This window comes from Ctenopharyngodon idella, chromosome 10, assembly GCF_019924925.1.
Source record: "Ctenopharyngodon idella isolate HZGC_01 chromosome 10, HZGC01, whole genome shotgun sequence".
NCBI classification, from domain to species: domain Eukaryota; kingdom Metazoa; phylum Chordata; class Actinopteri; order Cypriniformes; family Xenocyprididae; genus Ctenopharyngodon; species Ctenopharyngodon idella.
This window is the reverse complement of record NC_067229.1, coordinates 14,473,857-14,496,452: the sequence shown is the minus strand read 5'-3', so window position 1 is coordinate 14,496,452 and position 22,596 is coordinate 14,473,857. Positions and strand designations below refer to the sequence as shown.

At 38.2% G+C, this 22,596-nt stretch overlaps 1 protein-coding gene across 4 annotated transcripts in view; it reads right to left on the bottom strand.

Moving 5' to 3' along the window:
- The window catches only part of lrp1ba (low density lipoprotein receptor-related protein 1Ba), a 275,419-nt gene that overhangs the window by 43,944 nt on the left and 208,879 nt on the right, over positions 1–22,596 (bottom strand). For all 4 annotated transcript variants that reach the window (XM_051907800.1, XM_051907801.1, XM_051907802.1 and 1 more), the window contains 9 exons: positions 18,779–18,960; positions 18,481–18,680; positions 18,215–18,403; positions 17,953–18,101; positions 17,721–17,814; positions 15,857–15,973; positions 15,648–15,767; positions 13,005–13,124; positions 3,452–3,568 (listed from right to left, as the gene is read on the bottom strand). In XM_051907800.1, coding sequence (XP_051763760.1) covers positions 3,452–3,568; positions 13,005–13,124; positions 15,648–15,767; positions 15,857–15,973; positions 17,721–17,814; positions 17,953–18,101; positions 18,215–18,403; positions 18,481–18,680; positions 18,779–18,960 — 1,288 coding nt within the window. The remainder of the gene's footprint in view (positions 1–3,451; positions 3,569–13,004; positions 13,125–15,647; positions 15,768–15,856; positions 15,974–17,720; positions 17,815–17,952; positions 18,102–18,214; positions 18,404–18,480; positions 18,681–18,778; positions 18,961–22,596) is intronic.

Here is a 22,596-nt window from a genome sequence, read left to right as displayed (position 1 = left end):
CAAAGGAAAAACAAATTGGAAAAGGAAGGGGAAGAGGAAGAATACTAGGAAGAGGAAGGGAAATGGAAAGGGAAAGAGGAAAAGGAAAGGGAAGAAAATGAAAAGTAAAAGAAAGTAAAAGGAAGTAAAGGAAAAACAGAGGGGGGAAAAGCAAAATAGCAGCAACAGGAAGTTAAATTGGAACAGCAAGGGGAAAAGGAAAGGGAAGCAGTATCAATGAGGTGGCAATTATTCTCATGCTTTCTGCTGCATGCACAAGTGTGGCTTACATCACATTTTGAAAAAATGATGGCAGTGGCTCTGTAATCTAGTAAATTAATGGTCAGAGCTCATGCCACAGCACAGAGAAAAAAAACAAACCACTGCGATGGCAAATTTACATCACCTGTTTATCACGGGAGACGATGCCGGGAGCAACAAGACCGCAGCCATTAAAACCAAATTGCAGATCACGGTGTGAGATTGATTCTGCCATTCAGTAGGACACTTTCTCCCTTAACTGTCAATCATCGTCACAGAACTGACAAAAATGTACAGCTGCGCTCCAGTGGATGGTAGTTAGCAATACACTGAGAGGACAATAAAAATACCTGTCTGTATTTCAGGAAAATTGATGTAATCACTATTTGGGAGACACATAAACTTTCACAGCAATCAACAGACAATCTCATTCTCACTCTGTTTCTCTCAAGCTCTTGTTTGAAAGTGTAAAGCAAGAGGCTCGAGATGCAGTTGAAGTGTGATGAGATCCACTAGGCTTCAGGAGCTCTTTGACTACTGGAGAACTTGTTCTGTGCCTACATAATGACCCAGACATCAGGGAACAAAATAGGGGATAAACATTTGAGATTTGAGGCAACAATCACACACACACACCCAGAGCACAATGATGAAGCACATTTGGACACTGTTTGAGACCCATGTACTAAATAAAAAGATGGCTCACACACTGCCACACACAGACACATCACGCTAGCTTGTAAGACTCTCTCTGAAGATCCAACATCTATGTGCCACACACTGCAGAGCATGAATCCATTTTTTGTTGTTTTCAGAAACCCTGCTGTGTAGTACAGTACGTCTAGTTGCCAAGTGTGATAAGAGGAATACGTGAAAGCTGCATGTATTTAAATGTCAAAGCACTCAGATGTCAAAGAAGACAAGCAGATTGTAGCATCACTGCGCATTAAACTAAACTATAGTAAACATAACAACACAATAAAACTAAACTACATAACAAAACAGCATAATCAAACTAAACTAAACAAAACTGCAGAATGAAACAACTAAACAAACAACCAACAGCACAATGAAACTAAATCTAAACAATAGAGCACAATGAAGTAAACAAAACTAAACATCTAAAAAACACACAACTAAACAGCACAACAAAACAATCCTAAACTACACAGAATAATGAAAACAAAATAACACAGCACAATGAAACTAAATTAAACAACAAAACTCAAAACACCAACTAAAGTAACAATATAGCACAATGTAATTAAACTAAACAACTAAACAACACAGCACAGCATAACAAATCTAAACGACAAAACAGTAAAACTAAACAGCACAAAAAACTAAAAACAGTGAAACTAAACAACAGCACAACAAAATGACAAAACAGTGAAACTAAACAACATAGCACAACAAAACAAAATGACTGAACAGTGAAACTATACAACACAGCACAACACAGCAAAACTAAACAACTAAACAGTGAAACTAAACAACACAGCACAACAAAACTAAACGAATAAACAGTGAACTAAACACAGCACAACAAAACTAAACGACAAACAGTGAACTAAACACAGCACAACAAAACTAAACGACAGTGAAACTAAACACAGCACAACAAAACTAAACGACTAAACAGTGAAACTAAACAGCACAACAAAACGACAAAACAGTGAAACTAAACAACATAGCACAACAAAACAAAACGACTAAACAGTGAAACTATACAACACAGCACAACAACAACTAAACAGTGAAACTAAACAACACAGCACAACAAAACAAAACGACTAAACAGTGAAACTATACAACACAGCACAACAACAACTAAACAGTGAAACTAAACAACACAGCAAAACAAAATTAAACGACAAACAGTGAAACTAAACAACACCGCACAACAAAACTAAAAGAAACCGTGAAACTAAACAACACAGCACAACAAAACTAAACAGTGAAACTAAACAACACAGCACAACAAAACTAAACAGTGAAACTAAACAACACAGCACAACAAAACTAAACAACAAACAGTTAAACTAAACAACACCGCACAACAAAACTAAACGACAAACAGTGAAACTAAACAACACAGCACAACAAAACTAAACGACAAACAGTGAAACTAAACAACACAGCACAACAAAACGACAAAACAGTAAAACTAAACAACATAGCAAACCAAAAAAAAAACAAAAAACGACTAAACAGTGAAACTATACAACACAGCACAACAAAATTAAACAAAAAACAGTGAAACTAAACAACACAGCACAACAAAACTAAAAAACAAAACAAAATAGTGAAACTAAACAACAAAGCACAACAAAACTAAATGACAAAACAGCTCAATGAAATGAAACTAAAAGCACAGCACAATGAAACTAAACTAAAAATGATGCAATGAAACAAAACTAAACTAACAACAACACACAAGTCAATGAAATTAAACTGAAACAAATAAAACTAAACATGGCACAATTAAACTAAATAACACATCACAATGATACTAAAACCTAAACAAAACAATGCAACTAAAAAATGCACAGCACAATGAAACTAAAAAACTAAACTAACACCAACCACTGCACAATGAAACTAAACTACACAAAAAAAAAAAAAACAGTATAATGAAACTAAACTAAACAACAGTACAATGGAACTAAAACTAAACACAAAGCAATGCAACTAAATTAAACAAAAATGCAAAGCACAATGAAACTAAACAAAAACTACCACTGCACAATGAAACTAAACTAAAAACAACACAATGAAACTAAACACAGCACATTCAACTACACTAAACAACAAAACAATACAATGAAACTAAACTAAATAACGCAGCACAATGAAACTAAAAACGCAAAACAATTAAACTAAACTAAAAAACAAAACATAATGAAACTAAATAAGACTACAATTCAACAAAACAACAAACTCTAAACTAACCACTACACATCACAGCACAATTAAACAAAACACAACAGCAAAACAAAATACAAACAATATAAACAAAAACACATTTGGAGTTTCATTCAACAATTTGTTTGAACTCCACTTAAACAAAAACAAAAAGTGCTTTGCTTTCTTTAGTTTCACTACTGTTTTTGAAGTTACAGACATCATCCACATCCACAGAGGAAATGTTTGTTAAACTATTCACTACACAACTCTGTAATAGTTTAGAATTAAATGCAGAAGCACGTACTGCAGTTCTCCTCATCTGAATTGTCGCTGCAGTCGCTCTGGCCGTCACACCTCCAGTGGTCCGGTATGCAGTTGTTGTCCTTGCAGCGAAATTCATGTGGCCCGCATGTCTTTTCATCTGCATACACAAACAAACAAAGCATCCTACTTAATATTACTGTGTAAAATAAATAGGGATCCTGAGCTAGCTTAGATAAACTAAATTATAATATGTTTTTCTTTTTGTTTTGTTTTTTTGTTTTTACAATATTCAGACTGTAAAACACTTATGAAATCATTTCATAGAAAATTAGGATTTTAATAACCCTGTGATGGTGATGGTTTTCAGCTTATCACATAGGTTGGTATATTAATATTTTATTAGTACATATTTACTAATGTTTAATATTTCCTGCAATCTGCCAGTTTTTACCATACATGTAAAACTTTTTACTGAATCAAAGGCACAATGGTGTAAATCACATCTTCATTTCTCTAAAATAATCAACATGCTAATCCGAGCTCATTTGAGTACAGGAAATCAGGAATGCAATTTCCCCTCATCTGAATGTCGGCGACGACTAATCCAACTATCTTGAGAGATGAGAACATAATGCGTGATTAATTGACAATCACAATGCTGTGTTTGAGTGCTAATTCCCCGACTTAAATGACATTAAGAGAATTCTAATTTGGAAAGAACATGGTTGGAATATTAAGATTTGTCCCCAATATAGCTTTAGGGCTCAAATCACTTTCAAGTTGGAAAAAGAGAGAATTTTGCTCATTAGAGAATGAAAATACCAATAAATGTTTTTACACTCAATTTTATATGGTAGAAAGAAGAAAAAGATTCTTCGAATCAAATAAAAATGCAGTTGCTGTCCTTGCAGCGAAATTCATGCAGCCCACGTCTTTTCAACAATCCAATAAAAATGCGGAAAAAAGAACCACATATTTACTTGATTTTAGTAGTTTGTTTCAAACGACTTTCAGGACATGCAGTTGCTCTGTTACAATATACTCTGATTTTTAAGACAAACAAACAAACACAGCAGGTGTATTGAATGAATTCATTGTTTTGATGCATTTGTGATAGTCCGTATGCTTTCAGTGTACCACGGGCTAATTATCTTGCGCTGACGTGCTGCCAACGTGAGGCAGATCATGGCGAATAATTCAAAATAAATAAATAGGATCATGAAGTGATGTGAGAGGCCACATCCAACAGATTAAGAGCGGTGTTCATTGCGTCAGAGCGAGGCAGCATGCTGAATGTTTCATGAGAGCTGAATCCAATGATCCATTCTTCTGAAACACGTTAATGTGGATCTTTAGTTGTGATGCAGGAAAACACATCGAAGCACTCAGCCATTCAAGCCAGAGCAACCAAGGAGAGCATGCAGTGATGTACTGATGAACACAATGACGAAAAAAACAAAACAAAGCATTAATATCACTCCTGTTAGCATACTTACAACAATAAACTAATGCAAAGTACCTCAGTATTAACAATAATAAAAAAAAAAATGTTTTTGAATCATTTTATGCATGTATTGTGTAATATGCATTTTTCAATGACTAATGCCAACGCCAATAATTAGAGAAAAGTTAATAAAAAATACTGATATATATATATATATATATATATATATATATATATATATATATATATATGTCACATCCACGCCTGCCCGGACTCCGTTTCCCAGAATCCTCCTGTTCCGCACTCCTGTTTGCACTTCCCTCATCAGTCTTCCCGCCATCTCCCCGGATTCCCAGCACCTGTTGTCCTCGTCAGCACTCCCTTTAAGTTGGACTCACTCCCTGCACTCCTGGTCCGTTATATTGTTAACTTTCCGTGTGTTAGTGTTGGTTTTCTGTTCCTACGTTCATTAAAGACCCGTACTTTGTGGATTACTGTGTATCGCCTCATCTCTACACCACCTACACTGTAACAGAATAACGGACCGAAAAAACTGACTGGTAATCTGCAACAAAGATGGGCTTGTTCACCGTCTCTGAGATCCCTGCGTCTCCCATGCCTCCCAAGCCGGTTACAGCCTCGGATCGCCTCGTTGGGTTCCGGCAGGACGGTCGTTCGCTGGAGAGGTATGTGGAGGAATTTGTCGAGCTTGCTTATTTGGCGAATTGGCCAGATGCATGTTTGAACGCCTGTTTTCTGGCGGGGCTGGATGAGGACATGATTCGTTTTAAGGAACCTGCCTGTTATTTTTCCCTAGTCGATGCAATCAATCTGATTTTGTTTCTAAATTGTTCAGAGTTTGTAATTGAGGAGGTTCGTGATAGATCATACAATCCTCATCCAGTCACCCCAGAAACACAGGCGGCCTGGCCAGTTCGCCAATCTCCATTTTCCTCCGCCTGCCCCTCCAGTGAGCATTCCCCTGGTGTCCTGCCGGACCCAAAACCCCGGATGGGCGATGACAGATCCTCTGCGGGGCCGAAACGGCCAAGAAGGAAAGGGAAGAAGGCCGCCAGGCAGCCCCAGTCTCCTGAGTTTTCTGCCTCCGTGCAGCCCCAGTCTCCTGAGTTTTCTGCCTCCGTGCAGCCCCAGTCTCCTGAGTTTTCTGCCTCCGTGCAGCCCCAGTCTCCTGAGTTTTCTGCCTCCGTGCAGCCCCAGTCTCCTGAGTTTTCTGCCTCCGTGCAGCCCCAGTCTCCTGAGTTTTCTGCCTCCGTGCAGCCCCAGTCTCCTGAGTTTTCTGCCTCCAAGCAGCCCGTTCCAGTGTCAGTGGGTCTTTTGGTGGAGTATGAGGGGATGGACTGGACCCTGCTTTCAGACCCCTCGCCAGCCCCAGAGCCCGCTCCAGCAGCCCCAGAGCCCGCTCCAGCAGCCCCAGAGCCCGCTCCAGCAGCCCCAGAGCCCGCTCCAGCAGCCCCAGAGCCCGCTCCAGCAGCCCCAGAGCCCGCTCCAGCAGCCCCAGAGCCCGCGCCAGCCGCCGCCGCCGCCGAGCCAGCCGCCGCCGCCGCCGAGCCAGCCGCTCCAGCCGCCGAGCCAGCCGCTCCAGCCGCCGAGCCAGCCGCTCCAGCCGCCGCCGCCGCCGAGCCAGCCGCTCCAGCCGCCGCCGCCGCCGAGCCAGCCGCTCCAGCCGCCGCCGCCGCCGAGCCAGCCGCTCCAGCCGCCGCCGCCGCCGCCGAGCCCGCTCCGACTCCAGCCGCCGCCGAGCCCACCCCAACCGCCGCTGAACCCACTCCAGTAACCCACGAGCCCTTTGAACCCCTGAGTCTCCCAAAATATTTTTTGGGGGGGGGAAGGGTATCTGTGGGTGGGAAAGATGGGGGTGGGCTAGGAGACCCGCCGTGGCCTGCCAAGGCTCCTGACCCGCCGTGGCCTGCCAAGGCTCCTGACCCGCCGTGGCCTGCCAAGGCTCCTGACCCGCCGTGGCCTGCCAAGGCTCCTGACCCTCCGTGGCCTGCCAAGGCTCCTGACCCTCCGTGGCCTGCCAAGGCTCCTGACCCTCCGTGGCCTGCCAAGGCTCCTGACCCTCCGTGGCCTGCCAAGGCTCCTGACCCTCCGTGGCCTGCCAAGGCTCCTGACCCTCCGTGGCCTGCCAAGGCTCCTGACCCGCCCTGGAGACCTCCGCACCCGCCTGCACCCCCCGCACCTGCCTGTAGGTCTCCAGGGTGCCCACCCCCCCTCCCCGCTGTTTCATCTGAGGCGTGAGGTCACGCCTTCCGGGGAGGCGGAGGTAATGTCACATCCACGCCTGCCCGGACTCCGTTTCCCAGAATCCTCCTGTTCCGCACTCCTGTTTGCACTTCCCTCATCAGTCTTCCCGCCATCTCCCCGGATTCCCAGCACCTGTTGTCCTCGTCAGCACTCCCTTTAAGTTGGACTCACTCCCTGCACTCCTGGTCCGTTATATTGTTAACTTTCCGTGTGTTAGTGTTGGTTTTCTGTTCCTACGTTCATTAAAGACCCGTACTTTGTGGATTACTGTGTATCGCCTCATCTCTACACCACCTACACTGTAACAATATATATATATATTAGTATTATTTAGCCTATACTACAATATTATTACATTTAAATTTAAAAAATATATAAATAAATAAATAATAATAATAATTTATTATTTTAATATTATATTTATATATATATATATATTAGACTAATTATCAGAATAATAATACAGATTTTTTTAATTATTACTACAAATAATAATACATAGAAATAAAACATAATATGTGCAAAATTAATCATATTTTGGTGAATTTTATAATAATAATAATTATTATTATAATTATTATGCATTAATTACTGATAGCATAGGCAAATGTTTAAATAATTAGTTGGGATATTTAAAAAAATAACAATAATAATAATAATAATAATAATAATAATAATTATATATATATATATATATATATATATATTAGTATAGGCTAAAACAATTTAATTACATTTATATTTTAAATATTTGACTAATTATTATAATAATTAATACATTATTTACTGTATTTTATTACTAGTAACATTATTACTAATAATACTTAAATATTTCTACATTTATTTATTAATACATGAATAATTAGTGATAACATTTAAAATAATGATAATAATAATAATATCAATATTTTTGAATGACTAATGCTAATACCAGTTATTAGAGATGAAAGACTGAGGAAAAAAAAAAAAAACATTTTATTTTATTTATATTTTATATCATTACATTTTAGTATAGGCTAAACTTAAAAAAAAATAATAAATAACAAAGAAAAAAAAAACATTTATATTTACTCAAAATAAAATATAAAAAATAATACAATTTATTCATATTTAATAATAATTTCATATTTACATAATTCGTTGGAATACTTTAATAATTATTTTAAAAATATATGAAAAATAAATTTCAATATTTTTAACTAATTATTTTAATTACTATGAGGAAAAAAAAAAAAAAAAAAAAAACTCTCTCAAGACCCCTGCTAATCCAGTCCATTACATTATAGTCTTTCCGTTTTGAAAAACCATTTCCAATGTCCATGTCCATTAAAAGTCTTGGTCCCCTTTTCATCCAGTCAACCTATCAATATGCCCTATGTCTTCTTTGAATCTTATGCACCCACCAGTGGATGCTTTTCATCTTAATATCTTGTTAGGAAATGACTCGTTTTCAAAGAGATGTAAGCAAGTTATTGATTTTTTGAAGATGAAGCTCCATTCCGCTGATGGACGTTCAGATAGGCACTTAGAAAAAGGTCCTCATGTTTAAAAATCAATACAGAATTATGCTGGGTAAATGTGAATATTCCATTATATCCTCTCAATGATGTAAAGTGCACAAGTGTGTTGTGTATCTAGGGAAATCCAATACATCCTCCAGAATAACAATAACAATATTGCCAAGACCATACGTAATTCCAGCACACAAGGAGAAACATTCATTGTATGGAAGAAAATAACCTCATTGAGTTCTAAAGCCTTTTGAGACTTAAAGAACATAATAATCCTCACAACTTCTCCGATATTCAACCAAACTGATTCTAATTAGCTGAATTAATGTGCAATATGTATAAAGTAACCAAATTTCTTAAAATTGAACTTTTTTTAATTGTTAGAGGTGATCTCATGGGTCAGGACAATTTTGCAGTTCATTTTAGTCTCATTGTACCCTACCAGACAATTTTATGTAACATAAATATAACTTAAAAGTATATTTTGGTGACTAAAAAAGCTTTGATATGTTTAAAAGAAATAAATTGCAGTGGAAAACTTTCTTGAAAGTCCCAGATGGCAAAATTACAAACGTCAGCTTACTTTCTTCTTGCAATGCACTAAACTTTCCCTGTAATGAAAGCCAGAGTGTTAGTTGGTCCCTTGGAGAGGTAAATTGTAAGATTTGGAGAATTGGTGCTGGACAGAAATGGGCAGCACTTATGAAAAGTATTTCCGATCGATATAAAGTTCAAACAATTTACAAGACAATTTGTCACTGCAAGATGTGACCTACTGTACTGGCCATTACAAACTGAAAGACGTTACTAGCAATAACATGAAGATGTCCTTCTTTATTCAACTACAAAATTGCTGAAAGACACTCACAAAAGGACACATAGAGGAAATATGTTGGAGAAATGAGGACTTTGAAGTGAACACTACTACACAAACTTGAGAATGTCAGTCTTTTAAAGCTGTATAATATAAAGACTTTCCGTCCCAAAAAGCGCAGGGTTATGTTGAAGTCTGTTTAGTTGTGTTTTGGTTTAGTTTCCTTTGTGTTCACTGTCCCAATTAGACTGAGTTCTGTTTGCTAGTTTGTTCCCTTAGTTACAAATTACGTTCACCTGTTGTTCATTATTTCCCTCGTTATCTCTGTATAGTCAAGCTTTTGGTGTCCTCTGCTCTTGGTTCGGTCTCATTTATGTTAGATAGTTGCATTCTATGAGTTTCACCTCAGATTTATTATTAAATACTGTTTGTTTCTCTGAATCTCCTGTGTCGTGCGTATTACTGCAGCCAATCGTTACAGCATCATCTACAGAATAGAAGTGAATGTTTTCACCACTCAAATCTTTTTATTAGTTCACAATCCTCCCCATCTGTAACCTTCACCAGATATCATTCTATATTTCTACATCAAACTATCTTCTCAATGCAGTTATCATGAGGATTCAAATGAGAAGATTTGCCGTGAACACAATACATTTTAAAGTGCCCTTATTATGCCTTTTTTAAGGTTCCTAGTATTGTTTTGGGAGTCTCTTACAACAGGTTTACATGCATGCAAGGTCAAAAAACACTTTCGTTTTCTCATAATATACATTTAATTTCACCTCAGTTCTCAATGATTCGTAAACGATTCGTTAGAAGCAGTGAAGAATCAGTCTCTCTAAACTCTTCCTTTCCGTGAGCCTACACTGATCTGATTGGTCAGATGGCCATTGCCATAACAGAATGACAGCTATCGATTCGCAAGACTGCAATGTATGGACAGAAAAGATGGCATCGATTTTACCCTATCAATGGCAACCCGTGACGTTCTAACCAGAGCTGTTCAGTCAGACTCGGAATTATGCGTTACCATGCCAACAGTATCACCACCGAAATGAATCTGCAGCAATCAGGTACAAGCTCTCTAAGTTGTTTACGTTCATTTTCATTGTAATGTTATGTGCTTTGAGATATGATGTTAACGCCGTCTCTTGTGACGCTTTGCCGAGAGCAGCTGTGTGTGTGCCTTCATGTGCTTTGGAGGAGGCGTGGCTTTGGAGACGCTCTGAAGGGAGGGTGGGATGTTATGATTTGAAAGCTAGCTGCTATTGCTAGCCTCTCCGAAAATGTCCTATTGCACCTTTAACACATTTCTTAACAAATGTGCCTTGTTTAAACATCAAAATACCAAAATATATTTAAAAAAAATAGTTATATTAAAAAATACTTTTGCAAATCTTAAAATATATTTTGGGTATATGCAAAATATTGAAAATATTAAAAACAGCATCTTTTCATTGTTTTATTTAAAGAGCCCCTGTGGTGAAAAGGTTTTTAATTTTGTTTATATGTCTATGTGGTGTTTTTAATATGCTTTAAAGGGTTAGTTCACCCAAATGAAAATAATGTCATTAATTACTCACCCTCATGTCGTTCTACACCCGTAAGACCTTCGTTCATCTTCAGAAGATATTTTTGATGAAATCCGATGGCTCAGTGAGGCCACTATAGACAGCAATGCCATTGAACTTTTAATGATCCAGAAAGGTGGTTCAATCTTAATATTATAAAGTGACAAGAAAACGTTTTGCTTTTGCTTTTGAAAACACTGCTTCGAATCTTTTATTTCGAATCAGTGATTCGGAGCACCAAAGTCACGTGATATCAGCAGTTTGGTATTTTGACACGTGATCCGAATCACTGATTTGAAAGAAAAGATTCAAAGCAGTGTTTTGAAATCGTCCATCACTAGATATCGTTAAAAAGTCATTATTTTGTTTTGTTTTTTTGCACACAAAAAGTATTCTTGTCGCTTTATAATATTAAGATTGAACCACTGAACTCACATGAACTGTTTTAAATATGTTTTGAGTACCTTTCTGGATCTTGAGAAGTTCAATGGCATTGCTGTCTATAGAGCCCTCACTGAGCCATCGGATTTCATCAAAAGTAACTTAATTTGTGTTCTGAAGATGAACGAAGGCCTTACGGGTGTGGAACGACATGAGGGTGAGTAATAAATTACATTATTTTCATTTTTGGGTGAACTAACCCTTTAAGACAAACCATATTCATAAGTCAGCATCATTACTGATTATTTTTTCTTTAAAACTGCAGTGAAAAATAGAAATTGCTGGTGTTTCTTAGGTCACAAACTACCTTGTAACCAGTCACATCAATGTGTGGGCAGGCTTCACCATATCATTAACTATGCTGGGAAGCATGGGGTCTCAAGAGAAACAGGAATATTTTCCTGCTGATATGAAAAATTGGGTACATTTAGCAATATAGCAGGTGAATTATGTATATGATGTATAACATTCTAAGCAACATTTACTACAGTAAAGATGACCGAGTGGATCTCTGAGCTGGTGTGATTGAGTGGAGGCGGGGCTCATTTGCATATTCATGGGTCCGTGTACACTAAATAAACCAAGTGTGTAGGGCTCCATTCAAGCTATTTTATGGAATGAAGAATTTTTTTTTTTTTTTCCACAGGAAAAAACGTTTAAATATGTCATTTTGGTGATCAAAGATAAGTTTTAAGGGATACAATTATTGACTACAGGGAGACTTTAAGTAAATACATTTGAAATATGATAGTTATAATAGTTTTGTAATTGTAACCATAATAGGATAGTATTGTTTTTAATATAGTTGTAATATAGTTAATTATTAATGGTGATTAATTACAAACTAAAAAAAAAATCATTATATATATATATATAAAAAAAAACATTTTACACAATATTTACTGTATGTGTGGCATATATTTTTAACTTATTAAAGTATCACATCATTAGTTTAGCAACATGCATCAAGTCAAACTTGATACCTAAATGAGAAGTCTCAATAAGCAACATCCAAGCAATGAACCAGTTTTCACCAGAAAACTTACACTTCGTCTACAAGCCAAAGTAGTTGCTTTACTTGGCATATTAAATCAGTTGTCATTACAGAGGAACACTGCTCTTTTAAAACGGAGGAAAACCAAAGAATCTGCATAATTATAGTACGCTAAATGTTCCATTTTGGGCCCGATGGAGAAGGCTAATCGGTTAGCTGCTCATAAAGCAAACACAATGCAACCTGACAACCCTCGCCCTGAGAAGACGTTAGTGCTTGGTTGAACAGTTTTCAGCAAAACGTCTCTTAGCGCACTAGCTTATCCACAAAACCTCAAGATAAGAGTAAGAACTCCAAGAACTCGGTTATGAAAGCTATCTTTATTCATCTGAGTCAGCCCTCTGGGTAAACAGTCGGTGCAAAATGAAAGCAAATGGAATGTTTTAGGAGTTTTGACTTGCAGAAAATTCTCACACTGAATTTTAACGAGGATATTTATGGATGGTGATGATGAGCGTGAGGTAATGCATGACGACGTCGACGGACTCACCGCAGTTGGCCTCGTCTGAGCCGTCGGCGCAGTCGGGGTCCTCGTCGCACACCCACAGCTTGGAGATGCAGTGCATTGTGGTCTTGCATTGAAACTGGGACGGCGAGCAAGTGTTCTCGGCTGGAGACATAAGGACATCATGTGATCAAAACTTTGAGAAGATAAGACAAAACACAGAATAATCTCAAATGTTTTCTTCGTAAAAGTTCATATGTTTTAGATCAGGACTAAAGCCGCTTTACGGAATCCAACAGTTTGTTAAGCCTTTATTCTACTCAACACTTTTTGGAAGACACCAGGGAGGAGTAGAACCATAAATAATCAGTAACAGACTGCAGAAAAGTGTCCTTTAATCTCCCCACAACACCTCCGAAATAAACACATGGATTGTGCATAATAGCAGGAACATCGCTCGCAGCAGGCGATTTGAAGTCCGACAGTGATTGTCTTGCAATTGATTGTATATAAGGAGGTGAATTTGCACACAAGGACTGCTTTGATGGCTGTAGCGGTGGAGCTTTAAATGAGAGGAATTAAGAGACAGCATTTCTCAGAGAGAGTTTTTGTGCTGTCTTTTAATATGGTAAAACGCAACACTCTCTGAATGGTAAAACACTCACTCCTTGAGAAGTTAGTGGCACTAGTAACTTCATTGTGTTTTTTTTTTTTTTCCTTTTAATTATTTAATTGTATATCACTACATTAACCAATACTAAGAATATTGAAAAACAACAACAACAACAACAACAAAATGCTTCGAAAATGGCAATTTTCTACTTAAATGGTTATGTTCACTTCAGAATTAAAATTTCCTGATAATTTACTCACCCCCACATCATCCAAGATAATGTCTTTCTTTCTTCTGGCGAAACGAAATTAAGGTTTTTGAGGAAAACATTCCAGGATTTTTCTCCATATAGTGGACTTCACTGGGGTATAACTGGTTAAAGGTCGAAAACGCCGTTTCAATGCAGCTTCAAAGGGCTCTAAATGATCCCAGACGAGAAATAAGGGTCTTGTCTAGCGAAACGATCTGTCATTTTCTAAAAAAATAAATAAATAAATAAATAAAAATGTATATACTTTTTAACCACAAATGCTCGTCATGCGCTGCTCTGCGATGTGCCACGCTTTACATAATCACGTTGGAAAGGTCACACACTGGAACTGCAGTTTGGACCTTCAACCCGTTGTACCCCAGTGAAGTCCACTATATTGAGAAAAATCCTGGAATGTTTTCCTCAAAAACCTTAATTTCTTTTCGACTGAAGCAAGAAAGACATAAACATCTTGGATGACATGGGGGTGAGTAAATTATCAGGAAATTTTAACTCTGAAGTGAACTAATCCTTTAATACACGTTACTGCTTGCTTTCTTTTTCTTTTGAATCTGAGGTTAAATTATGGCTAATATATAAAACATTATTCCTGGAGAATATTTGTAAGGTTCACATGGATTCATTTCAGAACATTTTAAACATTGCTAAGCATGAATAATTCATGATAAAACAAGTAAAACAATATTGTGTCCAGGTGGTCTAACTAACCGCAGTTTCTTTCCCCTCACATCTTTGTTTTCAGACCACTGTGCATTGAGCTAAGCCTAGACCCAACATTCCCGGAGGTACAGCGGCAATCCTGACCCACAGTGCTCTCCCTCCTTGGAGGAGGAGGTCTAAAGCCGGCCTCTAATGCCATGCTCCATATGCGATTATCCCTGTTAAACCCTCCCTCTGTTTGGCTAATCAGTGCCCTGGGCTGAGCTCATCTCCCCTGGATCCAAGACACTGTCAGACCACCTCAAAAGCCTCTTAGAGTACTGGGGACCCTCCAGGCTCCATCCAATGCAATGCTGTTAATGATTTTCCTCGTTTTTAACTTCTATCGTTCTGATTCTCTCTCAGAGAAGACAGACAGCTTCTCTTCTTCGCTCCCCCATAAGGGCGTACCAGAGCTGGGCGTCTTATCAAAACCCAGCCAGATATTCAACTCTGGGGAGGAGGGAGAAATTAGGCCCCTGCTGTGGCTTCAAATGAAGGATTCTGATCTGAGCGAGGGTATTAACTTCTGCCAGTCTCCTCCTTCTGTACTGCCACCTAAATTAAGACTTGCATTTGGACAAGGATTGAATCTCCATCGCAGAAAGTAACGATAACTCCTGCCTGATTTTTGAAGGTGACAAGACGGCTTCTTTGCTTTCTGGTTAGCAAGTCAACCTTGCTTTCTCTTTACTCATTTCACTCCTTTCTTCTTGCTGTCGGTGTCCTGAATCTCCCTCAAGCAATTCTGTCTAAAGCACTCTGCCGGAAAGTAATGAGAAAACGAAATAAAACTTTCTGAATGTTTACCAGGCTTCTTGCTTGGCTCTTTTCTCATCAACTGATTCAAACTTCTCAAACATTTGGTTGAATCTGAGTTTGACCTTCACAAGCCAATAAATATATTCTGAGGACATAAAGAAAGAGATTTCTTGTATTTTCTACCTCTCACTTTTCTTTCTGAACTTATTTTGAACCGAAATCTAACTCAATAGGATCTTTTCTGAGGTTTTTTAAGGAACAAGCGGAAATGCGAAACAATGCCATTCATTGTCGGTAACGTCAAACCTGAGAGAGAGAAAGAATGAGCCCTATTGTCTCTTACGGCAATCAGTTTCATCTTCACCATCTCCACAGTCGTCTTGTCCGTTACAGCGCAGGTTTATAGGGATGCACTTCTGCCTCTGTGTGCACTTAAACTGTCCAGACAGGCAAATATATGAGTCTGAAAGCATATGCAAAAAGGACACTGTACATCATCCGGTATTACTGTATGCTTGGTCTCCATTTATCCATTCATCAAGCTATAATTACCACAGTTGGCTTCATCTGAGTTGTCTCCGCAGTCGTTCTCTCCATCACAGATGAAGGGAGGGAGGGCACACAAACCCGTTCCACACTGAAACCTTCCGGGTTGGCATTTAAACTCCGCTGTAAGCGAAATAAACAAATGAATAAACAAACAAACAAACGAAAGGTTTAAAAGTTGAAAGGCTGAAAAGTTGAAACAAAGAAAGAAAGATGAAAGAAAGGTTGATAGATAGATAGACAAATAGGTAAAAAGATAGAACAACGAACAAGTGAATGAACAAGTAAATAAACAAGAAAGCGAGATAAACAGAATGAATGAAGAAACAAACAAAAAGAAAGAGAAGAGAAGGTAAAACAAATTAAAGAAAGATACAGACAAAAACAAATGCAAATAATAACAAAGAATGAGTGAACAAACAAATGGATAAAAGTGAACTGACAAATAAATGAAAGCCAGAAAGACAAACAAAATGAACAAACAAAAAATAAGTAATAATGACATGAAATGAAAACAAACAAAGGTTGTAAGATAATAAACAAAGAAAGAATAGATTGAGTGAATGAAAAAAAAACAAACAAACAATAAGATAGAACAAACAAGTGAATGAACAAGTAAATAAACAAATGACAGACAGAAATATTAAAAGACAAACAGAATGAACAGACAAAAAAGCAGAGCAAACCAACACAAACAAAAATAAAGAGATCTATTGAAAGAGCAAAACAGACAGAATGAATAAATGAATGAATGAATGAACAGACAAAAACAAACAGAACAAAGTAATAACAAAGAACAAGTAAATTAATGAATAAATGAGCAACTGTTCAGCTAAATGAGCAAAGAACCAAAATAAAAAAAAGTTGAAAGACAGAGATAAAACAAAGAACAGGCAAAAAGCCAGACATATTATACAAAAAGAATGAACTAAAGAATGGTGTTTTTTTTCTCCCCGGGAACACAAGGCAAATGTCTTTTGTTCATTGTCAGACTTGAAATCTCTATAGCATCTCAATATGTCATAAACTGCTCGTTGAACTTGAGATACCAACTACCTGATCTATTTCTGAAGCTCTTTGCAGTAAATTAGACAATTCAGCTCTCAATCAAACAAGCACTGGTACATAACAAATGACCTGTTCAATGGAATATTCAAAGAAACACTTGAATATACTGTAACCTTGATGACAGACAAATCTTCATTCAAAAATAATCACTCCATGAACTGGCGATGAAAATTACAGGAATAAGTTGTTCCTGTCCTCAACTCATAGGATAAATCGCTCATATGTCTAAAGGATTTCTTTCTTTCACTGAGTGTAAAGAAATGGTGGTTGATTTTGGAGCCACTTAAGGATTCACATTTTCCTTATTGTTATCAATCTCAACCTAGGGAGGTTTCTTGCTGTCTACTACCAACAAAGAAGCAAATCATAACCGATTCCAATAGAGTGTGACGTTAGCATGTTGTTAAGATAATAACGCAACATTAACACACTGTAAAATAGTACATTTTCAATTAGGCTGAACAGTATTAAATGAAATACATGATTGGCATGTCTTTTGCCTTGTTTTCAAAATTGTCTTTTGTCTTGTCTGAAAATGCCTTGCGAGGTAGGATACATACAATGCTGCCTTCGAATTTAGCCAACACAAGGTATCGCAGAAGGCATCATTTATGTTGCGTACATTTTGGTCCGAACCTCTCCTATGATCCCTTAAAAGGCTCTCTAGGTAGGCAGCTTACTAGATTTTGAGTTTTAACGACACTACAAGGTGCTACAATGATGCTACAAGGTGCTACAATAATGCTACAATTGCACTGGTATTTTTCAGTTCGGCTGATTGCCACCATGTTTGGTTACTTACGACAATCTGCCGGCTCGTCTGATCCATCTCCACAGTCGTCCACTGTGTCACATTTCCACCAAAAGGGAATACACTCATCCGTACCACAGCGGAACTACAAACACAGAGAAATAATCTTTTGAACAACTATTTATTGAGCAGCACACTGGATATATTTGGTATTTGAAAGTGGTGCCAAAAGTAGTTAAGCTAGAGTGAAATTCAGGCTCCTGGAGTACTTAGAAAGTCGCACCTGGCTAGCGGTGCAGTTAGACAGACAGGTTTTATTGTCGTTTGCCAGGTAGAAGTGTGTAGGGCAAGCACACTTGTATCCCCCACCAGGGGAAAGAAGGCATAGGTGACTGCACCCTCCATTAGTCACCTGACACTGATGCTTTGGCACTGAGGACAAACAATAAAAAACAAGCCCAAAACAACATGAAAGTCCTGACTCTAGCCCAAAAAGTAATCTGAAGACTTATCCAAGCTGATATGAGGGTTTCTCGCTATAATACCGTCAGGCTGTCGGAGCGGATGGTAGACTTTAATGTCTCGAATGGTCTGCCAGGAGCTGAGGAGTTCTGTATATTGGCGGCCAGATGTCTTGTGAGAGCGACTGAGGGTTTTTGACTTCTGGTCGCTCCAGTAGATGAAGTCTTCAAACAATGCGAGACCAGTTACGCCACCTATGTCCTTGATGGGGACTGGAAAAATGGGATTGAGAGAATCTTACTGAGGACTATTTGAGACGAGATAAGATTCGAGACAAGATGACACTTACCTTTGTGCCTTTTTGTACCATCCAAATTCGAAAATAAGATATGGTTCTCGTCGGCCCAGTAGATCCTTTTATTGATGTGGTCAATGGTCAAGGCTGAGGGAGCACGTATTTCTGTATCAATTATGACACGTGGCTTGTTGCCGTCCATCCCGATCCGTCCGATTTGGGACTGCTCACAGCAGTCAATCCAGAACACATATCTAAGGCACCATGGGAATAAATGTGGCTTTAAATGGTGCATTGCTTCTTAAAAGTATTCTGGGATTGCGGATCATAAACAATATTAAGCACCATTTACCCCGTCAGAGTGTCGAGAGCCAGAGCGGTTGGATTTCTCAATCCAGACCTCAGCAGTACGGTCGGGTAGAGTCCATTAGCTTTCGCCACCTCAAGGGTTTTTCTCTCGCCGTCACACCAGTACAAGTTCTTGCCAATCCAGTCGACAGCGAGAGCACTGGGGACCGAAGTCCTGTGAACCACCTGAGAAAACATCAGTCAAGCACAGTTGGTCTCTTTTGGCTAGTTATTCACATGGATTTATCCACAGCTATTCCTGCAGGGAACAAATGCTTCCTGGAAGAAAAGTTCAGAATGGCAAGTGTGAGATGCAGCTGTGCACTGTATTTTGCTGTTAAAGTACAGTCTTATAAAAGTAAGTCTTTATTGTTTCTGCCAGCTGATGTCATGGTAGTAATTGAAATGCTAAAATTTAACAGTATAAAAGAAAACAAACAAAAAACAAAAAGAAATTTATGTTAATATAATCCCCTCACTTGCTAAGAATGAGTTAGCATGGCAGTCAGCCAGCACATTAGCAGTTGTGCGACTGCATCAACAACAGCATTCAACAAAGTAATAAACGTTTGATAAAATGGGGGTGGGGAAGCTTTGTTACCTCAAACAAAACAAAAAAAGTCAACGGTATAATAACCTATAGATGTAGTAGTGGTTCTCAACTGGTCTACAAAATAATTAGCATAACAGTTAGCCAGCAAATTAACAGGTTTTCACAAAAAAAAGTCAAACTACGACAACAATATTTAACAACTTGTAATTTCAGGATGAACCTGTGTGTGATGGGGCTTTGTTTCTTCAAATAAAATGATAAATTCAAGACTTTGATAACCTTTAGGTTTGTAGCAACTTAACTATTTTCTGTAAATCTTAAATCGGGGTTTTGAAACCATGACTCGCTGCGCATGACTCGTACATTATAGCTAATTATCAGCGGGCTACATAACCTCTCATTGACGGCACTTCAAACTCCCTGAAAATGACAAGAAAAGTTCCAAAATGAAATTTTACAAAAGGAAAAAAAAAGCACTTCACATCATTACACTTCTCATACTGATCACAGAAACCGCCTGTTTGGCATAAACAATACTCTTTCCAGCTGGCGGATAATCCAGCGCTTTTAATCATTTTCGCTCTTGGTTGCTGGTGCCCCCTGCCTAGCGCTTTAAGAGTAAGAGTAACATTCTGCAAGCTGATGAACATTAGAGATGAACATTAAAGACATTTTGCCTCAGACTGGGTTGTACCATCAGCGCTAATTAAAACTAGCCTAGCCGTGATGAATTTCGACATCATCACATGTTTTCTAGATGCTGTGCTCACCGGGGAAACACTAGCATCTTCAGGTGAATGTTACAGAACGAGGTTAGGGATACACCACAGGGTGAAAGTGTATATAATTATGAGGGGGAAAAAAAACAAAAACAAGATGTGGTGAATTCAATTATGTTAAGTCAATTATTTGCACATGCCCTCTATGATGTTTTAGCACCAGATTCTATGATGTTTTAGAAGCAATTATTGTATATTCTGAAATATAAGTCACGTTTATTATCTAAAATATCCTGCGACTTATATTCCAAAGCAACTTATATAATGTGATTAACGTCAAGCATGCAAAACATGCGCAATGCACACACATTTGGATTTGTGCGGAATGAGAGAGGTACATGAGCCCAAATACACACATGCTGGTAGATTCAGTTTCAATTTAAATAAATTTGTTTGGGCTTGCTGTTTATACTAAAACTTGTTTATAATGAATGCCACTATAATTTATCTTTGTTTTATACTTACATTTTTCATTCCTGTTCTGTTCTGAATACTGTTAAATTTAAAATATTTGTTATGGAGTGAGGGGAACTAAAATACATGTTTACAGTGTTTATAATGTTTGTAAACATTTTTGTTTTATTTACCAGCATTTTAGATTATTTCTGAATGTAATAAAAATGTGATTTACAGTATACAATGCAATTTCGACCCGGTGCAACTTATAGTCAGGAGTGACTTATTTTCTAGAAAATGCGGTACACAAATCAGGTAATGATGAAAACATGCCCAAAAAAGTAGTTTGCATGGGACAATTCTCATAATTTACATAACATTAATGCTTAATTAAAATAGAAAGGAGGCATGATTGTGTTGAAAAGAATGACCTAAAATAGTGCTGAAAACAAACTAGTCTCATTGAAAATCATTGGCTGCGTCTGAAATCGCATACTCTCGAGTAGGTACATAGGCTACAAACCAAATTCCGGAAAAGTTGGGACGTTTTTTAAATTTGAATTCAAATCATGAGCCAATATTTTATTCATAATTGAACATAGATAACATAGCAAATGTTTAAACTGAGAAATTTTTACAATTTTATTCACAAAATGAACTCATTTTAAATTTGATGCCTGCTACAGGTCTCAAAATAGTAGGGACGGGGGCATGTTCACCATGGTGTAGCATCTCCTTTTCAAAACAGTTTGAAGACATCTGGGCATCGAGGGTATGAGTTTCTGGAGTTTTGGTGTTGGAATTTGGTCCCATTCTTGCCTGATATAGGTTTCCAGCTGCTGAAGATTTCGTGGTCATCTTTGATGCATTTTCTGTTTAATGTTGCTCTAAAACCTTTATATACCTTTCAGCATTCATAGTGCCTTCCAAAACATGCAAGCTGCCCATACTGTATGCACTTATGCACCCCCATACCATCAGAGATGCTGGCTTTTGAACTGAATGCTGATGACACGCTGGAAGGTTTCCCTTATCCTTAGCCCGGAGGACACGGCATCCGTGATTTCCAACAAGAATGTCAAATTTGGACTCGTCTGACCATAGAACATTTTTCCACTTTGAAACAGTCCATTTTAAATGAGCCTTGGCCCACAGGACCCGACGGCGCTTCTGGACCATGTTCACATATAGCTTCCTTTTTGTATGATAGAGCTTTAGTTGGCATCTGCAGATGTCACGGTGGATTGTGTTTACCGACAGTGGTTTCTGGAAGTATTCCTGGGCCCATTTAGTAATGTCGTTGACACAATCATGCCGATGAGTGATGCAGTGTCATCTGAGGGCCTGAAGACCACAGGCATCCAATAAAGGTTTTGGGCCTTGTCCCTTACGCACATGTATGTGTGTAATCAATATGACGTTGATGAACATTTTTAAAGTATTCTACAATCTTTTTACGCACTCTTTCACAGCTCTGCCCATCTTTACTTCTGAGAGACTCTGCCTCTCTAAGACATCCCTTTTATAGCTAATCATGTAACAGACCTGATATCAATTAACTTAATTAGTTGCTAGATGTTCTCCCAATGTTCTCTTCTCAATTTCTTGCTTTTTCAGCCATTTGTTGCCCCCGTGCCAACTTTTTTGAGACTTGTAGCAGGCATCAAATTTGAAATGAGCTCATTTTGTGCATAAAATTGTAAAATTTCTCAGTTTAAACATTTGTTATGTTATCTATGTTCTATTGTGAATAAAATATTGGCTCATGTGATTTGAAAGTCTTTTAGTTTTCATTTTATTCAAATTTAAAAAATGTCCCAACTTTTCCGGAATTCAGGTTGTATTTTGAATAAGAAATTATGTCACAACCGCTAAAAAAGTACATTCTATATAGTATGAATGTGTGTAATATGAATGTAATTCAGACGTACTACTGTACATTCGGCATCATGTGACCTACCAGTGTCACTTCCTTCCACTGCCAGTCACAAATCCTCTCCCGTGGCCTCATGGGATAGTAGCTTCTTGCCGGAAAAAGTAGGTCATCCGTGTACATTTTGTCTACTTTTTTATGAGTACTATGATTTCGGATAT